The 27,052-nt window shown below is 45.2% G+C and overlaps 1 protein-coding gene and 1 long non-coding RNA gene across 2 annotated transcripts in view; one reads left to right on the top strand and one right to left on the bottom strand.

Moving 5' to 3' along the window:
- The window catches only part of LOC116686333 (uncharacterized), a 19,450-nt gene extending 19,289 nt beyond the window's left edge, over window positions 1-161 (bottom strand). The window contains exon 1 of the long non-coding RNA XR_004331223.1: window positions 36-161. This is a non-coding gene — a long non-coding RNA (uncharacterized LOC116686333). The remainder of the gene's footprint in view (window positions 1-35) is intronic.
- A 22,699-nt stretch (window positions 162-22,860) lies between these two features.
- On the top strand, window positions 22,861-24,516 carry LOC116686385 (uncharacterized). The gene is made up of 3 exons (XM_032511395.1): window positions 22,861-23,143; window positions 23,244-23,323; window positions 23,446-24,516. The coding sequence occupies exons 1-3, from the start codon at window positions 22,988-22,990 to the stop codon at window positions 24,410-24,412; spliced, it is 1,203 nt and encodes a 400-aa protein (XP_032367286.1). The 5' UTR covers window positions 22,861-22,987; the 3' UTR covers window positions 24,413-24,516.
- Window positions 24,517-27,052: the final 2,536 nt, after the last annotated feature.

A 27,052-nucleotide genomic window follows, 5' to 3' on the forward strand; every position in this document is an offset into this window, starting at 1 on the left:
AGACTTAATAGCATCTTTCATGATTACTTACCTACTACTTTGACTGATCCCGGATCTATGCTCACATTGAAGGTATTGTTGGGATTACTCAAAGCTGTTACTAAGACTTCAGCAACAACATTATTCTGTGGGAGATCTGCAATAGGAGTAGTACTATCGAACACAACTCAATCGTTGCTTCAGTTCCAGTTGCTCGTGGAGGTATGGCACTGGATCAAAACCAAAAGGGACATGTTAATAAACTATGTCACAGTTTCTTACATCCTTGTGTCATGTGTGTTTTACACAGAACACTATAACATTAGATATACCAATTTCAAGATCAAAACGTAAATATAGAAAATGTTTTACCTGAACTTTTGACTTTGCATCGTTTAAATTTTTTCCAAATTTCTTTTGGTAGATTGGTGTAAACTGCAAGAAAAAAACATATTGTGGACCTTAAATGGCTTTCAAGTACACATAAAGTTGACTAAAAATAATTTTCATCTGATAGATTTGTGTTTTAGGAAAACATTCTATGAAATCCTGATTCAAAACACTCAAGTAAACTTCAATCAGTGACAAGTGTATGAATTAAAAATGCACTCACAGTATTTATGACTGATTGTTCAAGAGTTTTGAATCAGTGGTGTTGGGGTCAGAAAGGGCAGCTGTAAAGTTACTGATGGCAAGCCTGCTGAAAGGCTATAAACTGGATCAGAGGACAAAGTGCTTGGGCTGCGGTTGTAGATACAGCAGTTGTAGGTACGGCAGTTATAGTAGCTGCTGTGTTGGTGTGGCAGTTGTTGGTGCTGCTGTTGTTGGTGGAGTGTTGTAGATGCTGCTGTTGTTGGCGCGGCAGTTGTAGCTGTGCTGACGTAGGTGCGGCAGTTGTAGGTGCTGGTGTTGTAGCTGCAGCTGTCGTAGGTACTGTGTGTTTGTCCGGCAGTTGTTGGTGCTGCTGTCGTTGTGCAGCTGTAGTAGGAATGCTGTGTTTGGTGCGGCAGTTGTAGGTGCTGCTGTGGTAGTCCAGCTGTCGTTGGTGCTGCTGTGTTGGTGCGGCTGTTGTTGGTGCAGCTGTTGTAAGTGCGTGTTGTTGGTGCAGCTGTATTGGTGTGCTGTAGTGTAGTAAGGGCTGCTGTTGTTGGGCGGCCGTTGCTGGTGCTGCTGTTGTAAGTGTGGCTGTTGTTGGTGCAGCTGTAGAAGGGGCGCTGTGTTAGTGCGGCAGTGTAGGTGCTGCTGTTGTAGCTGCAGCGTCGTAGGTGCTGTGGTGTTGTGGTTGTTGGTGTGGCAGTTGTTTGTGTTGCTGTAGTAGGGGCTGCTGTGGTTGGTGCGACTGTTGTTGGTTGGTGCTGCAGAGTAGGGCTGCTGTTGTTGGTGCAGCTGTTGCAGGTGCGGCTGTTGTTGGTGCAGCTGTTGTTGGTGTTGCTGTTGTTGGTGCGGCAGTTGTAGGTCGGCAGAGTGTTGGTGCAGCTGTTGCAGGTGCGGGCTGTTGTTGGTGCAGCTGTTGTTGGTACAGCTGTAGTAGGGGCTGCGTTGTTGGTGCGGCAGTTGTAGGTCCGGCAGTTGTAGGTGCTTTTGTTGTAGGTGCGGCTGTTGTTTGTGCAGCTGTTGTAGGGGCTGCTGTTGTTAGTGCGGCAGTGTTGGGTTTAGCTGTTGCAGGTGCGGCTGTTGTTGGTGCAGCTGTTGTTGGTATTGCTGTTGTTGGTGCGGCAGGGTTGTAGGTGTGGCAGTTGTTGGTGCAGTTGTTGCAGGTGCGGCTGTTGTTGGTACAGCTGTTGTTGGTGCAGCTGTTGTTGGTGCAGCTGTAGTAGGGGCTGCTGTTGTTGGTGCGGCAGTTGTAGGTGCTGTTGGGTAGGTGCAGGTTGTGGTGCAGCTGTTGTAGGGGCGGCTGTTGTTGGTGCGGCTGTTGTGGTGGAGCAGTTGTAGGTGCTGCTGTTGTAGCTGCAGCTGTCGAAGGTGCTGTTGTTGTTGGTGCGGCAGTTGTAGGTGCTACTGTTGTTGGTGTGGCAGTTGAAGGTGCGGCGGTTGTTGGTACGGCAGTTGTAGGTGCGGCAGATGTTGGTGCAGCTGTTGTTGGTTTGGCTGTTGTTGGTGCGGCTGTTGTTGGTGCAGCAGTTGTTGGTGCTGCTGTAGTAGGGGCTGCTGTTGTTAGTGCGGCTGTTGTTGGTGCGGCTGTTGTTGGAGCAGCTGTAGTAGGGGCTGATGTTGTTGGTGCGGCAGTTGCAGGTGCGGCTGTTGTTGGTGTGGCTGTTGTTGGTGCAGCAGTTGTTGGTGCTAATGTAGTAGGGGCTGCAGTCGTAGATGCTGCTGTTGTTGGTGCAGCAGTTGTTGGTGCAGCTGTAGTAGGGGCTGATGTTGTTGGTGCGGCTGTTGTTGGTGTGGCAGTTGTAGATGTGGCAGTTGTTGGTGTGGCAGTTGTAGATGCGGCAGTTGTTGGTGCTGCTGTTGTAGCTGCAGCTGTTGTGGCTGCAGCTGTCGTAGGTGCTGCTGTTGTTGGTGCGGCAGTTGTAGGTGCGGTTGTTGTAGCTACAGCTGTCGTAGGTGCTGCTGTTGTTGGTGCTACAGTTGTAGGTGTGGCTGTTGTTGGAGCAGCTGTAGTAGGGGATGCTGTTGTTGTTGCGGCAGTTGTAGGTGCTGCTGTTGTAGCTGCAGCTGTTGTAGATGCTGTTGTTGGTGCGGCAGTTGTTTGTGGGGCAGTTGTGGGTGAGGCGGTTGTTGGTGCGGCAGTTGTTGGTACGGCTGTATTTGGTGCGGCTGTTGTTGGTGCAGCAGTTGTTGGTGCTGCTGTAGTAGGGGTTGCAGTCGTAGGTGCTGCTGTTGGAGCAGCAGTTGTAGGTACTGCTGTTGTAACTGCAGCTGTTGAAGCTGCAGCTGTTGTAGGTGCTGCTGTTGTTGGTGAAGCAGTTGTTGGTGCAGCTGTTGTAGCTACAGCTGTCGTAGGTGCTGCTGTTGTTGGTACGGCAGTTGTAAATGCGGCTGTTGTTGGTGCAGCTGTAGTAGGGGCTGCTGTTGTTGGTGCGGCAGTTGTAGGTGTGGCTGCTGTAGGTGCCGAAGTTGTAGGGGCTCCTGTTGTTGGCGTGAGAGTTGTAGGTGCGGCGGTTGTTGGTGTGGCAGTTGTAGGTGCGGCAGTTGTTGGTGCTGCTGTTGTAGCTGCAGCTGTTGTGGTTGCAGCTGTCGTAGGTGCTGCTGTTGTTGGTGCGACAGTTGTAGGTGCGGCTGTTGTTGGTGCAGCTGTAGTAGGGGCTGCTGTTGTAGGTGCGGCTGTTGTTGGTGGAGCATTTGTGGGTGCGGCGGTTGTTTGTGCGGCAGTTGTAGGTTTAGCAGTTGTTGATGCAGCTGTCGTAGGTGCTGCTGTTGTTGGTGCGGCAGTGGTTGGTGCAGCTGTTGTAGCTGCAGCTGTCGTCAGTGCTGATGTTGTTGGAGTAGCAGTTGTAGGTGCTGCCGTTGTAACTGCAGCTGTTGTAGCTACAGCTGTCGTAGCTACAGCTGTCGTAGGTGCTGCTGTTGTTGGTGAGGCAGTTGTAGGTGCGGCTGTTGTTGGTGCAACTGTAGTAGGGGCTGCTGTTGTTGGTGCAGCAGTTGTAGGTGTCCCTGTTGTAGGTGCCGCAGTTGTAACTGCAGCTGTTGTAGCTGCAGCTGTAGTAGGGGCTGCTGTTGTTGGTGCGGCAGTTGTAGGTACTGCTGTTGTTGGTGCGGCAGTTGTAGGTGCGGCTGTTGTTGGTGCGGCAGTTGTAGATGCGGCAGTTGTTGGTGCAGCTGTTGCAGGTGCGGCTGTTGTTGGTGCAGCTGTTGTTGGTGTAGCTGTAGTAGGGGCTGCGGTTATTGGTGCGGCAGTTGTAGGTCCTGTTGTTGTAGGTGCGGCTGTTGTTGGTGCAGCTGTTGTTGGGGCTGCTGTTGTTGCTGCGGCTGTTGTTGGTGGAGCAGTTGTGGGTGCGGCAGTTGTAGGTGCAGCTGTTGTTGGTGCAGCTGTTGTTGGCGTGGCTGTTGTTGGTGCGGCTGATGTTGGTGCAGCAGTTGTAGGTGCTGCTGTTGTAACTAGAGCTGTTGTTGCTGCAGCTGTCGTAGGTGCTGCTGTTGTTGGTGCGGCAGTTGTTGGTGCAGCTGTTGTAGCTACAGCTGTCGTAGGTGCTGCTGTTGTTGGTGCGGCTGTTGTAGGTGCGGCTGTTGTTGGTACAGCTGTAGTAGGGGCTGCTGTTGTTGGTGCGGCAGTTGTGGGTGTCGCTGTTGTAGGTGCCGCAGTTGTAGGGGCTCCTGTTGTTGGCGTGAGAGTTGTAGGTGCGGCAGTTGTTGGTGTGGCAGTTGTAGATGCGGTAGTTGTTGGTGCTGCTGTTGTGGCTGCAGCTGTTGTGGCTGCAGCTGTCGTAGGTGCTGCTGTTGTTGGTGTGGCAGTTGTAGGTGCGGCTGTTGTAGCTACAGCTGTCGTAGGTGCTGCTGTTGTTGGTGCGGCAGTTGTAGGTGCGGCTGTTGTTGGAGCAGCTGTAGTAGGGGCTGCTGTTGGTGCGGCAGTTGTAGGTGCTGCTGTTGTAGCTGCAGCTGTCGTAGATGCTGTTGTTGGTGGTGCGGCAGTTGTTGGTGGGGCAGTTGTGGGCGTGGCGGTTGTTGGTGCAGCAGTTGTAGGTGCAGCAGTTGTTGGTGCAGCTGTTGTTGGTGCGGCTGTTGTTGGTGCGGCTGTTGTTGGTGCAGCAGTTGTTGGTGCTGGTGTAGTAGGGGCTGCAGTCGTAGGTGCGGCGGTTGTTGGTGCGGCAGTTGTAGGTGCTGTTGTTGTAGGTGCTGCTGTTGTTGGTGCGGCAGTTGTAGGTGCGGCTGTTGTTGGAGCAGCTGTAGTAGGGGCTGCTGTTGTTGGTGCGGCAGTTGTAGGTGCTGCTGTTGTAGCTGCAGCTGTCGTAGATGCTGTTGTTGTTGGTGCGGCAGTTGTTGGTGGGGCAGTTGTGGGCGAGGCGGTTGTTGGTGCAGCAGTTGTAGGTGCAGCAGTTGTTGGTGCTGCTGTTGTTGGTGCGGCTGTTGTTGGTGCGGCTGTTGTTGGTGCAGCAGTTGTTGGTGCTGGTGTAGTAGGGGCTGCAGTCGTAGGTGCGGCGGTTGTTGGTGCGGCAGTTGTAGGTGCTGATGTTGTAACTGCAGCTGTTGTGGCTGCAGCTGTCGTAGGTGCTGCTGTTGTTGGTGCGGCAGTTGTAGGTGCGGCTGTTGCTGGTACAGCTGTAGTAGGGGCTGCTGTTGTTGGTGCGGCAGTTGTTGGTGCAGCTGTTGTGGCTGCAGCTGTCGTAGGTGCTGCTGTTGTTGGTGCGGCAGTTGTAGGTGCGGCTGTTGTTGGTACAGCTGTAGTAGGGGCTGCTGTTGTTGGTGCGGAAGTTATAGGTGTCGCTGTTGTAGGTGCCGCAGTTGTAGGGGCTGTTGTTGTTTGTGCGGCAGTTGTAGGTGCGGCTGTTGTTGGAGCAGCTGTAGTAGGGGCTGCTGTTGGTGCGGCAGTTGTAGGTGCTGCTGTTGTAGCTGCAGCTGTCGTAGATGCTGTTGTTGTTGGTGCGGCAGTTGTTGGTGGGGCAGTTGTTGGCGAGGCGGTTGTTGGTGCAGCAGTTGTTGGTGCAGCAGTTGTTGGTGCAGCTGTTGTTGGTGCGGCTGTTGTTGGTGCAGCTGTTGTTGGTGCAGCAGTTGTTGGTGCTGGTGTAGTAGGGGCTGCAGTCGTAGGTGCGGCGGTTGTTGGTGCGGCAGTTGTAGGTGCTGTTGTTGTAGGTGCTGCTGTTGTTGGTGCGGCAGTTGTAGGTGCGGCTGTTGTTGGAGCAGCTGTAGTAGGGGCTGCTGTTGTTGGTGCGGCAGTTGTAGGTGCTGCTGTTGTAGCTGCAGCTGTCGTAGATGCTGTTGTTGTTGGTGCGGCAGTTGTTGGTGGGGCAGTTGTGGGCGAGGCGGTTGTTGGTGCAGCAGTTGTAGGTGCATCAGTTGTTGGTGCAGCTGTTGTTGGTGCGGCTGTTGTTGGTGCGGCAGTTGTTGGTGCAGCAGTTGTTGGTGCTGGTGTAGTAGGGGCTGCAGTCGTAGGTGCGGCGGTTGTTGGTGCGGCAGTTGTAGGTGCTGTTGTTGTAGGTGCGGCTGTTGTTGGTGCAGCTGTTGTTAGGGCTGCTGTTGTTGCTGCAGGTGTTGTTGGTGGAGCATTTGTGGGTGCGGTGGTTGTTGGTGCGGCAGGTGTAGGTGCAGCAGTTGTTGGTGCAACTGTTGTTGGTGCGGCTGTTGTTGGTGCAGCAGTTGTTGGTGCTGCTGTAGTAGGGGCTGCAGTCGTAGGTGCTGCTGTTGTTGGAGCAGCAGTTGTAGGTGCTGCTGTTGTAACTGCAGCTGTTGTAGGTGCTGCTGTTGTTGGTACGGCTGTTGTTGGTGCAGCTGTTGTTGGTGTAGCTGTAGTAGGGGCTGTGGTTGTTGGTGCGGCAGTTGTCGGTGCTGTTGTTGTAGGTGCGGCTGTTGTTGGTGCAGCTGTTGTTTGGGCTGCTGTTGTTGCTGCGGCTGTTGTTGGTGGAGCAGTTGTGGGTGCGGCAGTTGTAGGTGCGGCTGTTGTTGGTGCAGCTGTAGTAGGGGCTGCTGTTGTTGGTGCGGTAGTTGTAGGTGCGGCGGTTGTTGGTGCGGCAGTTGTAGGTGCGGCAGTTGTTGGTGCTGCTGTTGTAGCTGCAGCTGTTGTGGCTGAAGCTGTCGTAGGTGCTGCTGTTGTTGGTGCAGAAGTTGTGGGTGCGGCTGTTGTAGCTACAGCTGTCGTAGGTGCTGTTGTTGTTGGTGCGGCAGTTGTATGTGCGGCCGTTGTTGGTGCAGCTGTAGTAGGGGCTGCTGTTGTTGGTACGGCTGTTGTTGGTGGAGCATTTGTGGGTGCGGCGGTTGTTGGTGCGGCAGTTGTAGGTACAGCAGTTGTTGGTGCAACTGTCGTAGGTGCTGCTGTTGTTGGTGTGGCAGTTGTTGGTGCAGCTGTTGTAGGTACAGCTGTCGTAGGTGCTGCTGTTGTTGGTGCGGCAGTTGTAGGTGCTGCTGTTGTAACTGCAGCTGTTGTAGCTGCAGTTGTCGTAGGTGCTGCTGTTGTTGGAGTAGCAGTTGGAGGTGCTGCCGTTGTAACTGCAGCTGTTGTAGGTGCTGTTGTTGTTGGTGCGGCAGTTGTTGGTGGGACAGTTGTGGGTGAGGGGTTGTTGGTGCGGCAGTTGTAGGTGCAGCAGTTGTTGGTGCGGCTGTTGTTGGTGCGGCTGTCGTTGGTGCGGCTGTTGTTGGAGCAGCAGTTGTTGGTGCTGCTGTAGGAGGGGCTACAGTCGTAGGTGCTGCTGTTGTTGGAGCAGCAGTTGTAGGTGCTGCTGTTGTAACTGCAGCTGTTGTAGCTGCAGCTGTTGTAGGTGCTGCTGTTGTTGGTGCGGCAGTTGTTGGTGCAGCTGTTGTAGCTACAGCTGACGTAGGGGCTGCTGTTGTTGGTGCGGCAGTTGTAGGTGTCGCTGTTGTAGGTGCCGCAGTTGTAGGGGCTCCTGTTGTTGGCGTGAGAGTTGTAGGTGCGGCGGTTGTTGGTGCGGCAGTTGTAGGTGCGGCAGTTGTTAGTGCTGCTGTTGTAGCTGCAGCTGTTGTGGCTGCAGCTGTCGTAGGTGCTGCTGTTGTTGGTGCAGCAGTTGTAGGTGCGGCCGTTGTTGGTGCTGCTGTTGTAAGTGTGGCTGTTGTTGGTGCAGCTGTAGTAGGGGCTGCTGTTGTTGGTGCGGCAGTTGTAGGTGCTGCTGTTGTTGGTGCGGCAGTTGTAGGTGTGGCTGTTGTTGGTGCAGCTGTAGTAGGGACTGCTGTTGTTGGTGCGGCAGTTGTAGGTGCGGCTGTTGTTGGTGCGGCAGTTGTAGTTGCGGCTGTTGTAGGTGCAGCTGTTGTAGGGGCTGCTGTTGTTGGAGTGACAGTTGTAGGTGCGGCGGTTGTTGGTGCGGCAGTTGTAGGTGCGGCAGTTGTTGGGGCTGCTGTTGTAGCTGCAGCTGTTGTGGCTGAAGCTGTTGTAGGTGCTGCTGTTGTTGGTGCAGAAGTTGTGGGTGCGGCTGTTGTAGCTACAGCTGTTGTAGGTGCTGTTGTTGTTGGTCCGGCAGTTGTAGGTGCGGCTGTTGTTGGTGCTGTTGTTGTTGGTGCGGCAGTTGTTGGTGGGGCAGTTGTGGGTGAGGGGGTTGTTGGTGCGGCAGTTGTAGGTGCAGCAGTTGTTGCTGCGGCTGTTGTTGGTGCGGCTGTCGTTGGTGCGGCTGTTGTTGGAGCAGCAGTTGTTGGTGCTGCTGTAGTAGGGGCTGCAGTCGTAGGTGCTGCTGTTGTTGGAGCAGCAGTTGTAGGTGCTGCTGTTGTAACTGCAGCTGTTGTAGCTGCAGCTGTTGTAGGTGCTGCTGTTGTTGGTGCAGCTGTTGTAGCTACAGCTGACGTAGGGGCTGCTGTTGTTGGTGCGGCAGTTGTAGGTGTCGCTGTTGTAGGTGCCGCAGTTGTAGGGGCTCCTGTTGTTGGCGTGAGAGTTGTAGGTGCGGCGGTTGTTGGTGCGGCAGTTGTAGGTGCGGCAGTTGTTAGTGCTGCTGTTGTAGCTGCAGCTGTTGTGGCTGCAGCTGTCGTAGGTGCTGCTGTTGTTGGTGCAGCAGTTGTAGGTGCGGCCGTTGTTGGTGCTGCTGTTGTAAGTGTGGCTGTTGTTGGTGCAGCTGTAGTAGGGGCTGCTGTTGTTGGTGCGGCAGTTGTAGGTGCTGCTGTTGTTGGTGCGGCAGTTGTAGGTGTGGCTGTTGTTGGTGCAGCTGTAGTAGGGACTGCTGTTGTTGGTGCGGCAGTTGTAGGTGCGGCTGTTGTTGGTGCGGCAGTTGTAGTTGCGGCTGTTGTTGGTGCAGCTGTTGTAGGGGCTGCTGTTGTTGGAGTGACAGTTGTAGGTGACGCGGTAGGTGCGGCTGTTGTAGGTACGGCCGTTGTTGGTGCTGCTGTTGTAAGTGTGGCTGTGTTTGGTGCAGCTGTAGTAGGGGCTGCTGTTGTTGGTGCGGCAGTTGTAGGTGCTGCTGTTGTAGCTGCAGCTGTCGTAAGTGCTGTTGTTGTTGGTGCGGCAGTTGTTGGTGGAGCAGTTGTGGGTGCGGCGGTTGTTGGTGTGGCAGTTGTAGGTTCAGCAGTAGTTGGTGCAGCTGTTATTGGTGCGGCTGTTGTTGTTGCTGCTGTTGTTTGTGCAGCAGTTGTAGGTGCGGCTGTTGTCGGTGCAGCTGTAGTAGGGGCTGCTGTTGTTGGTGCGGCTGTTGTTGGTGGAGCATTTGTGGGTGCGGCGGTTGTTGGTGCGGCAGTTGTAGGTGCAGCAGTTGTTGGTGCAGCTGTTGTTGATGCGGCTGTTGTTGGTGCAGATGTTGTTGGTGCTGCAGTTGTTGGAGCTGCTGTAGTAGGAGCTGCAGTCGTAGGTGCTGCTGTTGTTGGAGCAGCAGTTGTAGGTGCTGCTGTTGTAACTGCAGCTGTTGTAGCTGCAGCTGTCGTAGGTGCTGCTGTTGTTGGTGCGGCAGTTGTAGGTGCGGCTGTTGTTGGTGCAGCTGTAGTAGGGGCTGCTGTTGTTGGTGCGGCAGTTGTAGATGTCGCTGTTGTAGGTGCCGCTGTTGTAGGGGCTGCTGTTGTTGCCGTGAGAGTTGTAGGTGCGGCGGTTGTTGGTGCGGCAGTTGTAGGTGCTGCTGTTGTTGGTGCAGCTGTTGTTGGTGCTGCTGTAGTAAGGGCTGCTGTTGTTGGTGCGCCAGTTGTAGATGTCGCTGTTGTAGGTGCTGCAGTTGTAGGTGCGGCTGTTGTAGGTACGGCCGTTGTTGGTGCTGCTGTTGTAAGTGTGGCTGTTGTTGGTGCAGCTGTAGTAGGGGCTGCTGTTGTTGGTGTGGCAGTTGTAGGTGCTTCTGTTGTAGCTACAGCCGTCGTAGGTGCTGCTGTTGTTGGTGCGGCAGTTGTAGGTGCGGCTGTAGTAGGGGCTGCTGTTGTTGGTGCGGCAGTTGTAGGTGCGGCTGTTGTTGGTGCAGCTGTTGTAGGGGCTGCTGTTGTTGGAGCGACAGTTGTAGGTGTCGCTGTGGTAGGTATGGCCGTTGTTGGTGCTGCTGTTGTAAGTGTGGCTGTTGTTGGTGCAGCTGTAGTAGGGGCTACAGTTGTAGGTGCGGCTGTTGTTGGTGGAGCATTTGTCGTCGTAGGTGCTGCTGTTGTTGGAGCAGCAGTTGTAGATACTGCTGTTGTAACTGCAGCTGTTGTAGGTGCTGCTGTTGTTGGTGCAGCTGTTGTTGGTGCTGCTGTAGTAAGGGCTGCTGTTGTTGGTGCGGAAGTTGTAGGTGCTGCTGTTGTAGCTGCAGCTGTCGTAGGTGCTGTTGTTGTTGGTGCGGCAGTTGTTTGTGGAGCAGTTGTGGGTGCGGCAGTTGTTGGTGTGGCAGTTGTAGGTGCAGCAGTTGTTGGTGCGGCTGTTGTTGGTGCGGCTGTTGTTGGTGCGGCTGTTGTTGGTGCAGCAGTTGTTGGTGCTGTTGTAGTAGGGGCTGCAGTCGTAGGTGCTGCTGTTGTTGGTGCAGCTGTTGTAGCTACAGCTGTCGTAGGTGCGGCAGTTGTTGGCGTGAGAGTTGTAGGTGCGGCGGTTGTTGGTGCTGCAGTTGTAGGTGCGGCAGTTGTTGGTGCTGCTGTTGTAGCTGCAGCTGTTGTAGGTGCTGCTGTTGTTGGTGCAGCTGTTGTTGGTGCTGCTGTAGTAAGGGCTGCTGTTGTTGATGCGGCAGTTGTAGGTGTCGCTGTTGTAGGTGCTGCAGTTGTAGGTGCTGCTGTTGTAGGTACGGCCGTTGTTGGTGCTGCTGTTGTAAGTGTGGCTGTTGTTGGTGCAGATGTAGTAGGGACTGCTGTTGTTGGTGCGGCAGTTGTTGGTGCTGCTGTTGTAGCTGCAGCTGTTGTAGGTGCTGCTGTTGTTGGTGCAGCTGTTGTTGGTGCTGCTGTAGTAAGGGATGTTGTTTTTGGTTCGGCAGTTGTAGGTGCTGCTGTTGTAGCTGCACCTGTCGTAGGTGCTGTTGTTGTTGGTGCGGCAGTTGTTGGTGGAGCAGTTGTGGGTGCAGCTGTTGTTGGTGCAGCTGTAGTAGTGTCTGCTGTTGTTGGTGCGGCAGCTGTAGATGCGCCGGTTGTTGGTGCTGGAGTTTCTGTGACTGTTTCCATAGGTGTAATAGCTGTCGGAGGTGCAAAAGTTTTACATAAATATTACAAAAATAAAAGTATTAGCAAAACCAAGCATACCTTTCACCGTTATTATCTAAGTTATATAAAGATAATAATAGACTGTGTCTGTTTTTCTATATCAAATATTTATGAGGTGTAGGCAACCACCTTAATTTCATTGTAATCCAAACCTCTTCCTTTATTTATTTCAAGACTTTTAACTGCCATCTTTTTAATATAACTCAGCTTACCCATAAGAATCAGGAACATCAGTACGATCCTTCCAACAGCCATCTTGTCTCCCTTTAAATTTATGTAATGAAAAAATACAGAGACTTATTCACAGAAGCAGCATATGGAAAGGTTTTGTTCTACAGTACTTTTAACAGTGCACACAGTTTTCAATCTCCAAATGACAGTAATTGTTATCTCAGTACTTTTAGTCTTTATAACTCAGGGCACAGAATACATTCAAAAGGAAGTTCGACGCAAATAATAATTATAATACTGTATTTTTATATAGATATTTCACACTGAACAAGACTTTTTCCTATGTACACAAGAGGTCTTCTTCGCTCAAGTATTGTTCAAAAATAAATCTAAATCTGATGTAATGTAATGTAATCTAGTGTAAATCTTTGTTATTGAGCACTTTCCCGTTGCCAAGATAATCCATCAACCTCACAGTTGTTGAATATCAAGATGGTTATTACATTATGATTATTACTAGAGATGGTAAAAGTAGTCACTTCCCATACTCAAGTAGAAGTACATATACTTGTGTTAAAATACTCTGGTAAAAGTAGAAGTACTGATTTAATTTTTTTACTCAAGTGAAAGTGACAAAGTACAGGCTTGAAAATGTACTTAAAGTGTAAAAGTATTGTTTGAATGACACAAAATGTTGCTAGTGTGCAAGCTGAGAAATGTGTTCATGGAAAACAGTTTCCTTATATGCCGTTGGTTACATTGTTAATTGATGTCTGCCAACAGGCCTTAAACATCACATATACGATTATTGAGACAGGTTAATAAGATTCTGACTGAGTAGCAAGATATGAATTCAATTATTATTCCGTGAGAATTCACAGATCCAGTTTCTCTTTTTAATCTTCCCCTTAACATTTAAATTAAACTACATGTACGTGTGTGTGCTCAAATGTGGCTTCTGGAAAGAAAATAAAGGATACAATATGAATGAATTACTAAACTGACATTAATTAAGAAATTCCCCATACTTTTAGAGTTACAACTAACAACCAATAGACGGCAAGATGTTTGAAAAATTAACCATTAAATGTGGCACTTTCTGGAGAGTTCTGTGCAAACAAATGGAGAAATTGAGTCTTACATGGTATGTGTATGTATATACATTATATACACACATCTACGACACATTGTTTGTATGGAATGTGTAATCTGCAAGGTTAAGAGCCATATTGGCTATTTTGCGTTAATGTAGTATCAACAGAGGGCATTTAGCATTTACATCAGCCTACTGTTGACCAGTCATCACTCGATTACACATTGTAATACCTTATTATGATATAAGAAATTACCTATACACTGTGCCAAACATAATGTGCCACATGAAGAGACAGTGCAGCATATGTCAGTAGCAGCAGCTTAGAAGATTTGGGTCTGTGGTGACAAGGTCCACCTCACACAAACTTCCTTCTCTCATTCTCTTTCTCTTTACTACAATACACACACACACACACACGCACGCACACACACACACACACACACACACACACACACACACACACACACACAGCGCAGAGATGCGACGACGAGGACTGGTTCAACGGCTTGGTCAGTGACATGAACTCTTAGCGGCCATGTCAGTTTCCGAGCACCGGGCTCCCACCCATTTTATCTGTTAATCCCACCGATATAGATTCGGTGTTATGTTGCTGACCCGCAGTGGTGAACTGTCTGCAGTGCTGCGCGGGTTGTTGCCGTGTTCCGATTGTTTTCATCTCATCTCCGCCGAGACAAAATAGACATGACGTGACATGTATTTGAAAGCATCACATTTATCAAATGTTATGTGACATACTTTCAGTAGGCAACTAACTGGAAGCAGGCACGTCTGGACACTAACGAGCAGGCTTATATGCCATTCAACCACTAAATCCCACCCAATTAGATTGAATTCGGTATTGATGACCCGAAAAATGCTAACGGTGGCCTAACTCCACTGAAATTATTTGAAACTAAATTAACGAGACAATTTTATAAAATGTAAGAAAAAAGAAGTAGATTTTTGTGTTTAAAAATATAAGAAGTAGAAGTAAAGAGTTGGCACAAAAATAAATAGTAAAGAAAAAATATCTTAAAAATCTACCAGATTACAGTGAATCAGAGATGGGAAGTAGCAAAGTATTTGTATTTCGTTACTTTGTTGACAAGATTAAGAAAATGTGTAGGTCCTGTTGACTTTTAAAACTTACATGTTATGGTTTGGTATTTTGTTATATATGTTGTCCTTGGGATTGGGTTATTTTTTGATCTTGTATATGTTTTAGTACTTGGTTGCTCCCTTGTCTTGTCTAGTTGTGGTTTCTGTCTTGTGGTCTCTTGTGAGTGTCTGTATGTTCTGTTTCCTGTTTTATTTTAATAGTCTTGTTTACTGCGTTGTCTTTTCTTTAGTTTTATTTCCTGTGTTTGCCCTCATGTGATTACCTGATGTCTTTCAGATTTTTCCCAGCCTTTGTGTCACGTGCCTCTTGTTCCCTGTTTCCCTCTGGATTTAGTCTCGGCGGTCCCCTTGTCTGTTGTCAGATCATTGTAGTGTTACTGCATACTGTTTTGTTAGTCTTCATCAATCTTGCTAGTGTTCCTGTGTTTTCTGTTTTTACATAGACTTTACTTTTGGTTCCTGTTTTTTTCTTGCTTATTTCCAGGACTCTTTTTGTTTTTGTGCAACTGGATTCATGAAATCATCAAAACTATCTTCACTTTCCGCCTCTGCTTTTTGGGTCCACCACTCATCTACCATCCTTAACTCTACCTGGATGTTATTTCACTTTTGAAAGATGTTATTTTCTCTCACAAGTTCTCATTTTATTCTGTTAAAGGCATTGAAAAGAGTTTGAAAAAAGCAAAAAGAAACCTTGTCAAGTTTTTAAAACCCTGCCTGACAGATTAGACCTGTTTCTTCACATCTTAACGACATACATGTTTACTTCCCATATCCCAACTTCAAGTTCTAGGGTCTTTTACTCTATTTCTCCCAAAGACCTTATAAGGGTTAAGATAACATTCACACAAGCTGACATGCACTACCTCAACAAGCAGAATACTTGAACAGCCAGGTAATACACACATAATCAAATAATCATCTCTTTAAAAGATCACCATAAAAGATTTGATGGGAACAAGTCAATGTTACGTGATGGTTTAAAAAAATAAATAATTTTCAGTAACTATTATCATAAGAATAGTTACAACTTTATGATGGTCATCCAAGTAAGTCTTATTTTTATATATATATTATATTATATATATATATATATATATATATTCTTTATATGTTTTACATACAATTCACATTGACAAAATTTTATTATTAATATCTAAATTCATTAAGTTCTTATTAAATGATTCATTACATGTAGCCTACTATTAATATCTAAATGTGTAAACTAATTATTTATTTAGATGTCCTTTATTTCTAATACACTATACTAATGATAAAATAACAGACAATGTAACATAAATATGTAGCTTATTATAAAACCATAATTATCACAATCATCATAATTATCTTTACCTAAAAGTCTCTCTCTCTCATGACCATTGTACAAAAGTCTATGCACTTAAAAATGTACTTACCCAAAATGAAAAGATATAAGATGAAATTTAGGAATCTTTTCTTTTAATCTGCTTTCAGTGGTTTTTCAGAGCCTTTTCATTCAGTCCAGTTTACATCTGTGATAGTGCAGTTCTGTGACAGTCAACATATATGAAGGTCTTTATATAGGAACACAATACATCCTCATGTGACTCATAGCTGATAACCTTTAATTAAGAAAACAAATGACTGGAAACCGGCCGTCAGGTGTCACTCCATCAGTTCATTGGCTGAATACCATTGCATAGCCTACTCCCTTTTTGTAATTGAAACAGGTTTCTGGTGGATTCCACCAATGGAACATTGAAAGGTGTTTTACCAGTATGTGACAGAAAGTATAACAACCAAAGTGATGAACGGGTCCTCGCACCTACCTTTACACTCGTGGGAGGGTGGTTAACCCGGGTGTTCATTTCCATGATAAATATTTTCTATCAGGCACCCTGGCCTGATAGAAAATACTTATCATGGAAATAAACAGAGATTATGTTTTGCAAATTTTGGATCACTTCATGTGTCCAAGAAAGACAACATGTACTAAACACATACTATGTCAAGCAGAGACCACACCATGTCAATTTCATGTAAATCGGATGTTTGTCACATAAAGCTGACTTCCGGTTGCCAGTAGCTGACACTATGACTATGACGGAATATTATTTTGTAGATGTCAAATTTCCACAGATTTTCACCTCCTATTGGACCTCCTAGAGATCACCAGGCAATGAAACAATGTTGATCATCCTATGATTTCCGTATCAATTTATGGCAGATTAGTTTGGTCTCTTATTCCTTCATAGACAAGTTCTGCTGCACTGACAAAAAAAACAACAGCTCAAAAGTTATTCGTAAACAACTTTATTTATCCTCAAAGGCAGCTATGGCTGTCGGCATGGAATGTTGCTAAAATATGTTGGCAGTCCGGTTAAAGTCTCCACACCCTTCTTCTGTTCAAAATTGGAATTACTTGTTAGTAGAAGGTGACACTTTATAAAAACCATTATTAATAGATGGTAAATGGATAGTACATTAATCTTCAGCTAATTGCCATTTAACCGTTAGCTAACCGTCATTTTACTGTTAACAAGCAAATAAATCATAATTAATACAATACTAGTGGTGCTGTAAATAAACACTTTATTGTTACACACATTACATCCCTCATATACTTTATTAGGCATAAGGTAATAATTAAAAAATGTTTGCAAGTCTTCAAGAAACCATTTTTAAAACATCTTTAAACATTACATAAATAGATAGACCAGATATTCTTCACACTTTGTTTAGGGTTATTAGTTGTAAACAGTCTATAAACAGTGTCTGGATGGTTATTATAAAGTTGCAACGGATGACTTTAATACCTTGCTAAATAGTTAATAAATACTTTGCAAACCATCATTAAACATTATCTGGATGCTATTGTAAAGTTGTGACTGATGGTTTTCATAGTTATTGGTTAGGAAGTGCTTGGTATGATGATACATTTTTTGCCCTTCATTAAATTCTATAAAGTATCTACAGTATATAAATACATATACTCTTTGTATATACAGTACTGTGCAAAAGTCTTAGGCAGGTGTGAAAAAAAGAAGAATGCAGTTTGTTGGCCAAAGGGCTGGAGAGAGCCACAATAATCAGTGTCTGCAGGAAACAGTGACGCATGGGGGAGGTTCCTTGCAAGTTTGGGGCTGCAGTTCTGCAAATAGAGTTGGAGATTTGGTGTCCTCAATGCTGAGAAAAACAGGCAGATACTTACCCATTATGCAATACCATTAAGGAGGAGTATGATTGGCCCCAAATTAATTCTGCAGCAGGACAATTAACTGATGAAAATAAACTTTTAACGCTCATATTTTTGAAAGCATTCTTAGTTTACAGCTTTTTCATACGTACCTAAAATGTTTGCACAGTATGATATATATATTCACATACACACTATATATGTGTGTGTGTGTGTGTATGTGTGTAGGCCTATATCATTTTTTAATATGTTGCAACTTTATAATAACTATCCAGACACTGTTTAGAGATGTTTTACAAACCAACAAGTAATCTTTAAAGTGTCAGGAATATCTGGTCTATCTATTTATGTAATGTTTAAAGAGTTTTTAAAAATAGTTTCTTAAAGGCTTACACATATTTTATAATCATTATCTTATACCTAATATGGTATATGAGGGACACAATGTGTGTAACAATAAACTAATTATTTACAGCACCACTAAAATTGTTTTAATTATAATTTCATCATGTAACAGTAAAATGACGGTTTGGTAATGGTGAAAGGACAATTAACTAAAGATTTGTCGAGAGTTTATTGGAGAGTTTATTGGTGACAGTCCGTGAGCCACATGACAAGTCAATGTGCAATGGGAGGATGCTGTGACGGCATGGGAGTGAAGAGGAATCCGAACTGTGGGGAAGTGGGTAGTGAAGATCCGAAGGTGTGTTTGAGTGATGATCCGTTGTGGGAATCTATGACGGAGGAGCAGAGGCAGTAATGCGTTAACCAACACCAACACGAAGCAATGAATGGAGACCACGCCCCCCAGGTTGCTTGGCAACAGGAACCAGTGACGTACAGACAGAGAAAACAGACATACAGACAATAAACAGTTTCAGAACGAGGGGCGCCTGACAAGATTAATTTAGTCTCAATTTACCATCTATTAATGATAGTTTTTCATAAAGTGTTACCCAAAGGAGAAACAAGTTAATTAAGTTGAATAAATGATTTGGGTACCAGTATAAAAATGTCCATCTTTCATTATTTTTCTTTTTAAAGACATTTATTCAAAGTTTCCCAGGTCAATACTTGAATCAATATACTATCAATAAAAAAAGTCACAAAGCAAAAAATAAAAACTTTGTATCAATGTAAGTGCCTCATCAATAGAGTGGTGTAGATTTGGGTCCAGAGCCCCATTTCAGAAAGCAGGTTTAGTGAAAACTCTGAGTTTGTTAACCCTAAAATGAGGGAAACTTTGGGTTTTCTGTTTCAGAAAGGGAGATAACTTCACCTCAGAGTCAGTTACTATGGTAACGGAGCCTGTAAACCTAACCTGGTCGGGAGCAGGTTTTCTTCTCTCAGTCTCCTCCTTCTGACTCAGCGCTCTTTCATTTCCTCATTCATTCATCCAGTCTGGATTGTTATCGGCATGAATAAAAAACAGGGTTAGGCAGAATATAAAACTTATTTTTTCTAAAAACATGGCATTTCGCTCTGTCTACGATCCCGTTGATGAAAAAGCTGCTTTAGCCTACTTCGCCTGGTGTTACATGTCGGGAAAGGATATTTTAGACAAACATTTCAGTTTTCAGATAACTTATTATTTGAGCGGTATAATTTTTCTTCCCAGTCTGTGATGCAGCCTATAAGCTACATTACCTCATATCACTAACGTCACCCATCTTGGACATGCTCACCCATCAGATTATTTGTGACACATTCATTTTTTGGCAGACGGTAGTTTTCTTTACAACATTGGTGATGCGGAGCATATTAGTCAAGCCACAGTAAAGCGCCGTCAGAAGAATGTGACTGACTCTGGACACAAATCAGTAAGAGCCATTAAAAAGTAGTTCCACAGTAGGCCTACGCTTGTTTTGCATGTGAATGATGTAAACCCTTTGGAATAAATGATTATTAATTATAATTCTGTTAACAATGGTGCTGCAGACTCAGAATGGGATTAGGACCAGTACCAAGAGGTTGGTGGTTCAATCCCCGGTCCTGCAGTCCCCTGTCGAAGCTTCCTTGGGCAAGAAGCTGAGCCCCAAGTTGCCATCGGAGTGTGAATGTGTGTGAGTGTTTATCTGATGAGCAGGTGGCACCTTGTACGGCAGCCTCGGCCACAGTGTTTGAATAGTGAAGGTTTCCTGTATGATGTAAAAGCGCTTTGAGTAGGCTAGTCGTTAAGACTAGAAAAGCGCTAGGCTATATATAAATACAGCACATTTACTTTTTCGCCCGCAGTGTTGCACCTAAATGAAATAGATAATATACGTATGATTAAATATGATATACACTATAGCCTATTGGAATATACACATTTACTCTAGCAGCACTTTTCTCCAACGCAATTTAACTCTCGTTTGCAGCAGCCGGTGTGTTTTTTTTTTTTAACTCGCTGTATGTGCCCATGAGTAGGCTATTTCCGCCGACCCGTTTGTTCGTAGTTGTTACTAGGGGTGATCCGAGTATCCGGCTGAAACGAGTATCCGGTACGGATAAAGCACTTTTGCCGAGTACAAGTAGGCTATTATCCGAGTAATATGAGTCAATATCCGTACTCGGATTGAATACAACTCCTCAACTGGCCGCGCAGCGTTCTGTGATAATCACAGCGCCCCCCCCGCCTACAAACCCGCTCGGATCAATCACACACACACAGAACATGGAGAAATGCGCTCCCTCTCTCCTCTCTCCCTCCCTCTCTCTCTCTCTCTCTCTCTCTCTGGTGGTTTCTTCAGCTTCAGGTTTGTTTTTAACTTCGGTTTGTAGTACTTACATAGTAACCAGTAGATTTCTGGGCTCGTGGGGTTTCAGACGTGCTGCTTGGTTTTAAATGCAACTCCCGTTGCGTCTGCCATCGGAGATTTTTTTTTGTATTAGCCTATTGTCAGCTGCCCCCCCCGCCCCCTCTCTCTCTGTGTCTCTCTCTTACTCACACCACACACACACACACACACACACACACACACACACACACACACACACACACACACACACACACACACACCTGGTGTGGAAATAAAAAAATAAAAAAGAACCAAAAAAAAAAAATCACACTGATCATAAAAAATAAAAGTTAAAAAAAGAAAGTTATATTGAGTATGAAAACTCTTGTTCATTACATTTTACTTCATAATTGCAACCGCATGTGTTGTATTCATTGTTGCAAAACGTTCTGTATATAGTTTGTTTGTTACCATGACAACACCATTGATCTGAAGCTCAATGCTGTCATGTAAATAGTTTTCAAATCAGCAATACAAATAACAATTTCTGATCAACCCATATCAATAGGCTCTATGCACAATCACTTCCGGGTTTGTCTCAGCCCGCTCATTCACTTCCGGTGCTGCGCTGAAAGCCGTGTTTACATTCTGTGGAGATTGTCGGTACACGATCCGTCCTGCCTGCACGATCCGTTCTGCGCATGTGCATTATGTTCGCGCACGCGCAGATGATAATCATTATGTACGAGGATTTACCAGGGATTTACGGCACTGCACGATCCGTTCCACAGTAGCCGTCTGCTGTTAGCCTCCACCGGAAAGCTAACGTTAGTTTAGCTAACAGCTAATTCGGCTAACCGCTAGCTGAGACAGCATGTTTAAGACCCTCAATTATATGTGTATTATATAACATAACAGCGATATATATAATATATAATAGTGGTTACGTCAGTTCTACTTTACTTGTGCTCATTTAAAACACAATCACTCAATAATTGTCTTTATTATTACTGTAAAGTCTTAAATTAGCTGTAGCTGCTTTCCCCACTGTTTAGTTTGAGTAACTGTATTGTAGACTGAATCAAAGCTAGCGGTTAGCCGGGAAGCTAACGGCGGTGGAGGCTAACCGTCCTCTTAATACATCCATGAGGCTAACGGCTAACCGCTACAACTATGACAGATCGTGTACTGATATATTAGCTAAGAGAACGGTTAGCCTCTACCGGGAAGCTGATGCTAGTTTAGCTAACAGCTATTTCGGCTAACGGGCTAACAGGTTGATTCAGCCTAAAATAACGTTACTCAAACTAAACAGTGGGAAAAGCAGCTACTGTTAGCTAAACTAACGTTAGCTTTCCGGTGGAGGCGAACAGACTTTCTTTAACTGTCTATGGGAACAGATCGTGCAGTGTCGTAAATCCACGTTCATCATGAAATCATCTGCGCATGCGCGAATATACTGCACACAGGGACGGATCGTGTACCGACAGAGATAATGGCAAACTACACCCGCTGTTTACAAGAACTGCCTAAGGTTAATGTGAATGATGTTAACACCATTGTGAGGCAGTTTGCTGTTACACCTAAGAGCAAGAAAGAGAAGGGATTTAAATTATATATTTCAAGCTACATTGACAACGTTGAGGGTGAGTAACGTTATTTTCTCATATCATGCTAAATTGGACTAAAGTTAGCGAATCGGTTTCTAAAATTGTTGTCTCCGTTTCTGACGTAAATTTGAAAATTGCTTGTTGATGCGATCTAACTGTTGCATACAAATTGTGCAATATGATTGTTACTGACTGAGTAATTTCTCAGTTTCCAGTAAAGATCAGTTGTCAGGAGAGATCAGCGTGAGGGCGACATGTTTCAGGTCGATGAGGAAGTCAGAGAAGCCCCATAGATTAAGAGTAGGAGGACATAAAAGACAGCTGATCTCTAAATGAAAATATGGGTTCATAAGTGTTTTAAATTATTTAGAATCTATTTACAAATAACATTAACAATTTAATTGTCTTTACAGATTGTATTAAAAGACTCTCGTCCTGTAACACTGTCACAGAGTAGTTGTTCTTGTGTTGCTGGGACAGCAATGTGCAACCACATTGTTGCAGAGCTGCCAACTTTTCCCCAAACCTTGGAGTGAGATTTGGGGGGGCAACCCATATTTTGCCGCGTACAAAGCAATTTCTTTGGCTCTTTCAGCATCATTATACTTCAGGGTTTAAATTGGGATTTTTTATATGTGGGGAGATGGGGCTCTCCCTAGGGGGGTCTGGGGGTATGCCCCCCCAGGAAAAAAAATTGAAAAATAAACCATTAAATGGCACTTTCTGGAGAGTTTTTTGCAAAAAAAATTGAGAAATCAAGTCTTGCATGATATGTGCAAAACTGTAGGGTTAGAAGCCTTTGCATTGTTGTAGTATCAACAGGTATTAGGGCATTTAGCATGAACATTATAAACATTATTAAATTCTTATGATATAAGAACTGACCCAGACAATGTGCCAAACATAATGAACCACATGAAGAGACAGGAGCATATGTCAACAACAGCTGAGAAGATTTGTGTCTGTGGGGAACAGGTCCAGGGGTCCCTGGTGTAGGGACCAGGGACCCAAAGTTAAATTAATGTTGAGGGATCAACTAAGACCACTGAAATTCTAAAGAATAAGAACCACTGTTTTGCATAAATTCTTATCCTTTAACCTTTGTGCCAAGGCTCAGTAATGTTTGGCCCTCATCCTCTGTGCCCCACTTACTGGATTTACTTTTTCGAGAAAATAAAGACTATTTGTTCATTTTATAAAACATTGAATGAATTATTTACAGTTACATTTAGAGATGCACAGAGGTTAGAGAAGCACCATAGTGGCCCAAAGTTGCAGTATCGTATATATAGTATAGTAGTATAGTATATATAGTATAGTATAACTCTGATGTGTTTCATCAGATTTCTGCTCTTGTTTACAACTTTATGCACATTCAAAATATAACTCCTCCCATCAGTGTCCGAGATGTGGAGAGTTGTAATAGTCTGCTGTGCATGTCATTGCTCCGCTGATATGGTGGATCTCACTCAGACCGTCGCACAGACAGAGGCCCATTTGGGTCTCTGGTGGTGACAAAGTTTAGAGGCGGCTGTACGCTGCGCATTATCGGAGGACTAGACTGATGCAACTTGTCACTGCCCCCCCCCCCCCCCCCCAGAGCGAGTCCACTAACATGAACTGAAGTTGCTACGCTACCAGCCGCGCTGCTCACCTCTGTTACAGAGAGAGAGGACACGAAGCGCCGGACGGGTCTGTGATACTCAGAGCTCATACCTGAAGCCGCGGAAATGCACCTGGGATGGCTCGTGCAAAAATGTTCTCAGTTTGCGACAATTCGAAACTACAGACAGGGAGCGCTCTTGAACCCCCTCACAGTCTCTGAAAGCACAACTAGTCGATCACGAGTGGCTCAACAGCTAGATCTATAGATAAACTCATCTTTCAGAAATTTGACCGACCGGGTTGACACTTCAGCGTGAGAAATCGGGAGTGTGGCGTGTGAGCGTGTGAAACCAGTCAAATGCGTGTGTCTCACGGCCAATGCGTGAGAGTTGGCAGCCCTGTTGTTGCACTACTCTACCAAACAGCCCACTACTCACAGCTTGGCATCAGTGCAGTTCCTCCAGTTCACAGCTGTACTGAAACGGAGCAGAGCTGGCATAAACCTAGAACAATGGTAATTCTAAATGAATTTGCTAATACAAAATATATAAAAATACAACTACTGGAAATGCAATAAACTAATAAATACAATGAGCATTTTTTTTTATATATAGGGAGTCAAGCCAGGTCCTGTCAATAAAATGGTGGTTCTGTCTGCAAGACCCAAAGAGAGGAAGCTTGCTGAGGGTTTAAGGTACAACGCAAACATTTCATTCTAAAGATGAATGTAGTTTAAAATTAAAAATATGAAAGATTAGACAGAATAAAATCTAGAAAAAAAGTGCTTTTTGTTTAAAACTTTTCTTTTCATTTCAGGAGTACCCTTTACAAGGGTGTCACCAGTGAGCTGCCTGACCTCTCAGTCCTCCAAGTAGCAGAGGCATATAAGGACTACGCCAGTGCTGTAGCTCCTCCAGTCACCACTATCAGGATGTCACATGAGGATTCTTTGGTGGATTCTGCCTTTGGTAAAGTTCAGTATGGAAGTGTGCTGTCATACCAGCAGCCAGCTGCAACAACATGCAACATTACTCACCATCAAGATGCCCCACCACCGCCACCTCTGCCACTAGTTGGTTACAGCCTTGACACATCTGTTTGCTTGTTTGTCCATAGCAAACATGGACAACCACACATGACGTCACTGGCAGTAACCTTAGATATGGCTCACAAAATAGAGCATGCCACCAAAGAACAGAGTGCATCACATGCTTGGCACTCGGTCCGAAAACCCCGGGTAACAGCGTCACGTTTTAGGGAGGTTTGTCATGTGCGTGGACAGAGCTCGGCTGAACACCTGGCTGAAAGAATCTACAAAGAAACTCGCCAGACAGCAGATATGAAGAGAGGGCTTGAAATGGAATCTGCTGCAATTGAGGAATACTGCCTGCTGCGAGAGGTGAACTACCACACTTGTGGGTTCTTAATTCACCCCGATGCACCTTGGCTGGGGGCCTCTCCTGATGGGATTATTTTTGACCCTAAAGAGCACCATGTTTTTGGACTTTTGGAGATAAAATGTCCCAATGTCAAAAGTTACGTGGACTGTCCTTACCTTAAATTTCACAATGGCACACCAGAACTGAAACAGCATGCATACTTTTGGCAAGTTCAAGAACAAATGCTGATCTCAGGATTGGACTGGTGTGATTTTGTCGTTTATGCACAGGATGACATGATGATCCAGCGCATATACAAAGACACCAGAATGTTTCAGATCATTCGAGAGAAAGCTGACCATTTCTTTCTTTACTTTTACCTGCCAAGATACCTACAGATGTAAAAAAGACAAATAATCATTTAACATTGTATCAAAGTTTTTTTTATTTACTCAACATCACTGTACATAATGTTAAAGACTGTAACAAAGTTATTTATATTTACATGTTTACTTTCCTGCAGTGCTACTGTACAAAGTTATTTATATTTACAATATTTCTATTTGGACAAAAATAAATGCAAATTCATCAATCCCCAAACAAAGTTATCTTGTCTTTAATCCTTTGCCCATGCTTTTACTAAGGGGCCATTCTGGTAATTTACAAGGAGGCAAGCAACAGTGTACAGCTGGTTGATGCTCCCTGTGATGGAAAGAGGGATTTCTGTGTCGAACAGCTTGTGTTCCTTCACCCTGCGGATGAGACGCTCGACGTGGACCCTCAGCCGAGCAATGGACTGTGTCTTCTTTACCTCATCAGCCGTCAGCTGTTTCCTTTTTGACAGGAAAGCAGGTCTGTAGACTTTGCATGGCACACAGTCATCAACAAGAAAACCTTTGTCGCCCATTATTGCCATCCCAGGTTTCAACAGAGACACAATCCCAGACTGCTTAAAAAGCTCCTTGTCACTGACAGATCCTGCATACAGGGAAGACACAAAGGTGACCACACCATGTGGTGCCATGCCGATTAACCCCTTGAACGTGCAGTGGGACTTGTAATTGGAGAAGACTTCACTTTGAAGCAGGAGAGAGGATGGAGTTTGGCAATGCAGTTCCGTGCAGTCGATCACTACTTGTGTGTCTGGGTAGTCCTGGAACTCATTGGGTAGATGCGCTTTGACTTCCTCCTCAGACATCCATATGCGAACAGAGCCAAGAATGGTGTACAAAAAATTGGCCCAGGTTGTAATAATTCGGCTAACTGTAGACTGATGAATGTTGAATCTGTGGGACAGATCCCGCTGTGTTTGGCCAACTGAGAGGTGGATCATGAAGAGGAAGAACTCATCAATGGGCTGCAGGGACTGACCCTATAAAAATAACAAGGTTTGCAATTATGTACATATAATGTGTTGACTAAGCTTTCACTGAAAATGCAAAGTTATTTATTTTTTTTCTTGCTATTTTTTATTTACCCATGTACTGTCTCTTGTTTCAGCTTCACTCCTCATTGTAGTTGCTCTTGCTCTGGTCACACGAATCATTTTGTGGGATGCAGGTTCAATGAGTTTCCAGAAACTCATTAAATGCCTGTAAATCATGAAGCTAAATGAGATGTAAGACATGTTTATTTACATGTACACACACACATGTACATACACACACACACACATACTTGTATATATATATACATATTGCATTATATATATATATATATATATATATATATATATCCTACACACAAACATGTATACGTTTTTTATTTACTCAATATCACTGTACATAATGTTAAAAACTGTTTGTTTGTATATATATATATATATATATATATAGCCTACACACAACCGTGTTTATGCGCACACACGCACACACACACACGTGTTTATATAAACGCACACACACACATATATATATATATATATGTATGCACACATACAAATATTTTAAAAACGTACCTAGTGTAGAACCTTATATCATCGTCGGAAGCAGCAAATCGCCCCAAACAAAATCTTTGACGGACTGACAGCTCCTCTACCTGTCTCATTAGTCGGTCCACCTTTTTTTCGAGATCTTCGGTCTTGTCCAGTGCATTATCAACTGACCCGGGTTCTGGGACTAAACAATAATCATGCTCCAGATAATGAGCATTCATTGGCTCAGGAACCTCATCCACTTGAGTGTCCCGTCTTTGCCATACCCCGGAGCGCCTTGGTTCAGCCACGGAGTAGTCGTTCCACTGGAATAAGGTTGGTGCAGCTCCCTTTGGCAGCAAGCAACGCCCTTTAGGGGTCGAGGGCTCAATCAGATCATCACTTTTGAAGTGACGACTGCAGACCCTTGTATGAGATGTGATGTTAAATCTCTCACGTCGAATGTTGTGAATCCACTTTCTGCGTGTTTCTTCGTCCACAGGAAAAGTGTGGAAACTCAGTATAGAATTAAACTTTGACGAGGCCTCACATAACGGGACACAACAATGTTCAGCCGAAGTACTGTCTTGCCGCCGTTGATATTTATATTTATATTTCCTGGAAGCCATCACTAAAATATTTAATTGTATAACGTAATACTATAGATATATATACCTATATTATAAATCGCTGTGTGAATGTTATTAAAGCTTTGCCGTTAGTACACTTCTTCACTATAGAACGCTCTATGCGGAAGTAAAGACGCTGACTGAGATTCTACCGGAAATACGTCAGCAGCGTTGTGTGCATAGAGCCTATTGCATGCTTAAATAACATACCGGTTAAAGCCCCGCACATTTCAAGAGAACCCGACCCACTTCCGGGTTAAATCTGACCACTTCCGGTTTAGGCCCCGCCCAGTCCGTGTACGGATCCGGATACAGATAATTCATGTGGTAAACAGATACAGATACAGATAATGCTGTACTCGCTCATCCCTAGTGGTTACCATGGTGAATCGTAGTACCATGGCTCCATTCATGCTGCTTTTTTGTTGTGGCGGTGCACGCACCTGAACCTTCTCTGAGTTAATTGAACCAACTCATATCATCTGTTTCCAGTCTCAGGGTAA

The sequence above is a fragment of the Etheostoma spectabile genome, unplaced genomic scaffold, assembly GCF_008692095.1.
Source record: "Etheostoma spectabile isolate EspeVRDwgs_2016 unplaced genomic scaffold, UIUC_Espe_1.0 scaffold352, whole genome shotgun sequence".
NCBI classification, from domain to species: Eukaryota; Metazoa; Chordata; class Actinopteri; order Perciformes; family Percidae; genus Etheostoma; species Etheostoma spectabile.

Bases quoted from the DNA above. Each gene is read 5' to 3' on its own strand.
- LOC116686385 (XM_032511395.1), top strand. From the start codon at position 22,988: ATGCGTGTGTCTCACGGCCAATGCGTGAGAGTTGGCAGCCCTGTTGTT. The intron at 23,144-23,243 runs GTAATTCTAAAT...TTTTATATATAG, and splicing joins GGCATAAACCTAGAACAATG to GGAGTCAAGCCAGGTCCTGT. The intron at 23,324-23,445 runs GTACAACGCAAA...TTTTCATTTCAG, and splicing joins AAGCTTGCTGAGGGTTTAAG to GAGTACCCTTTACAAGGGTG.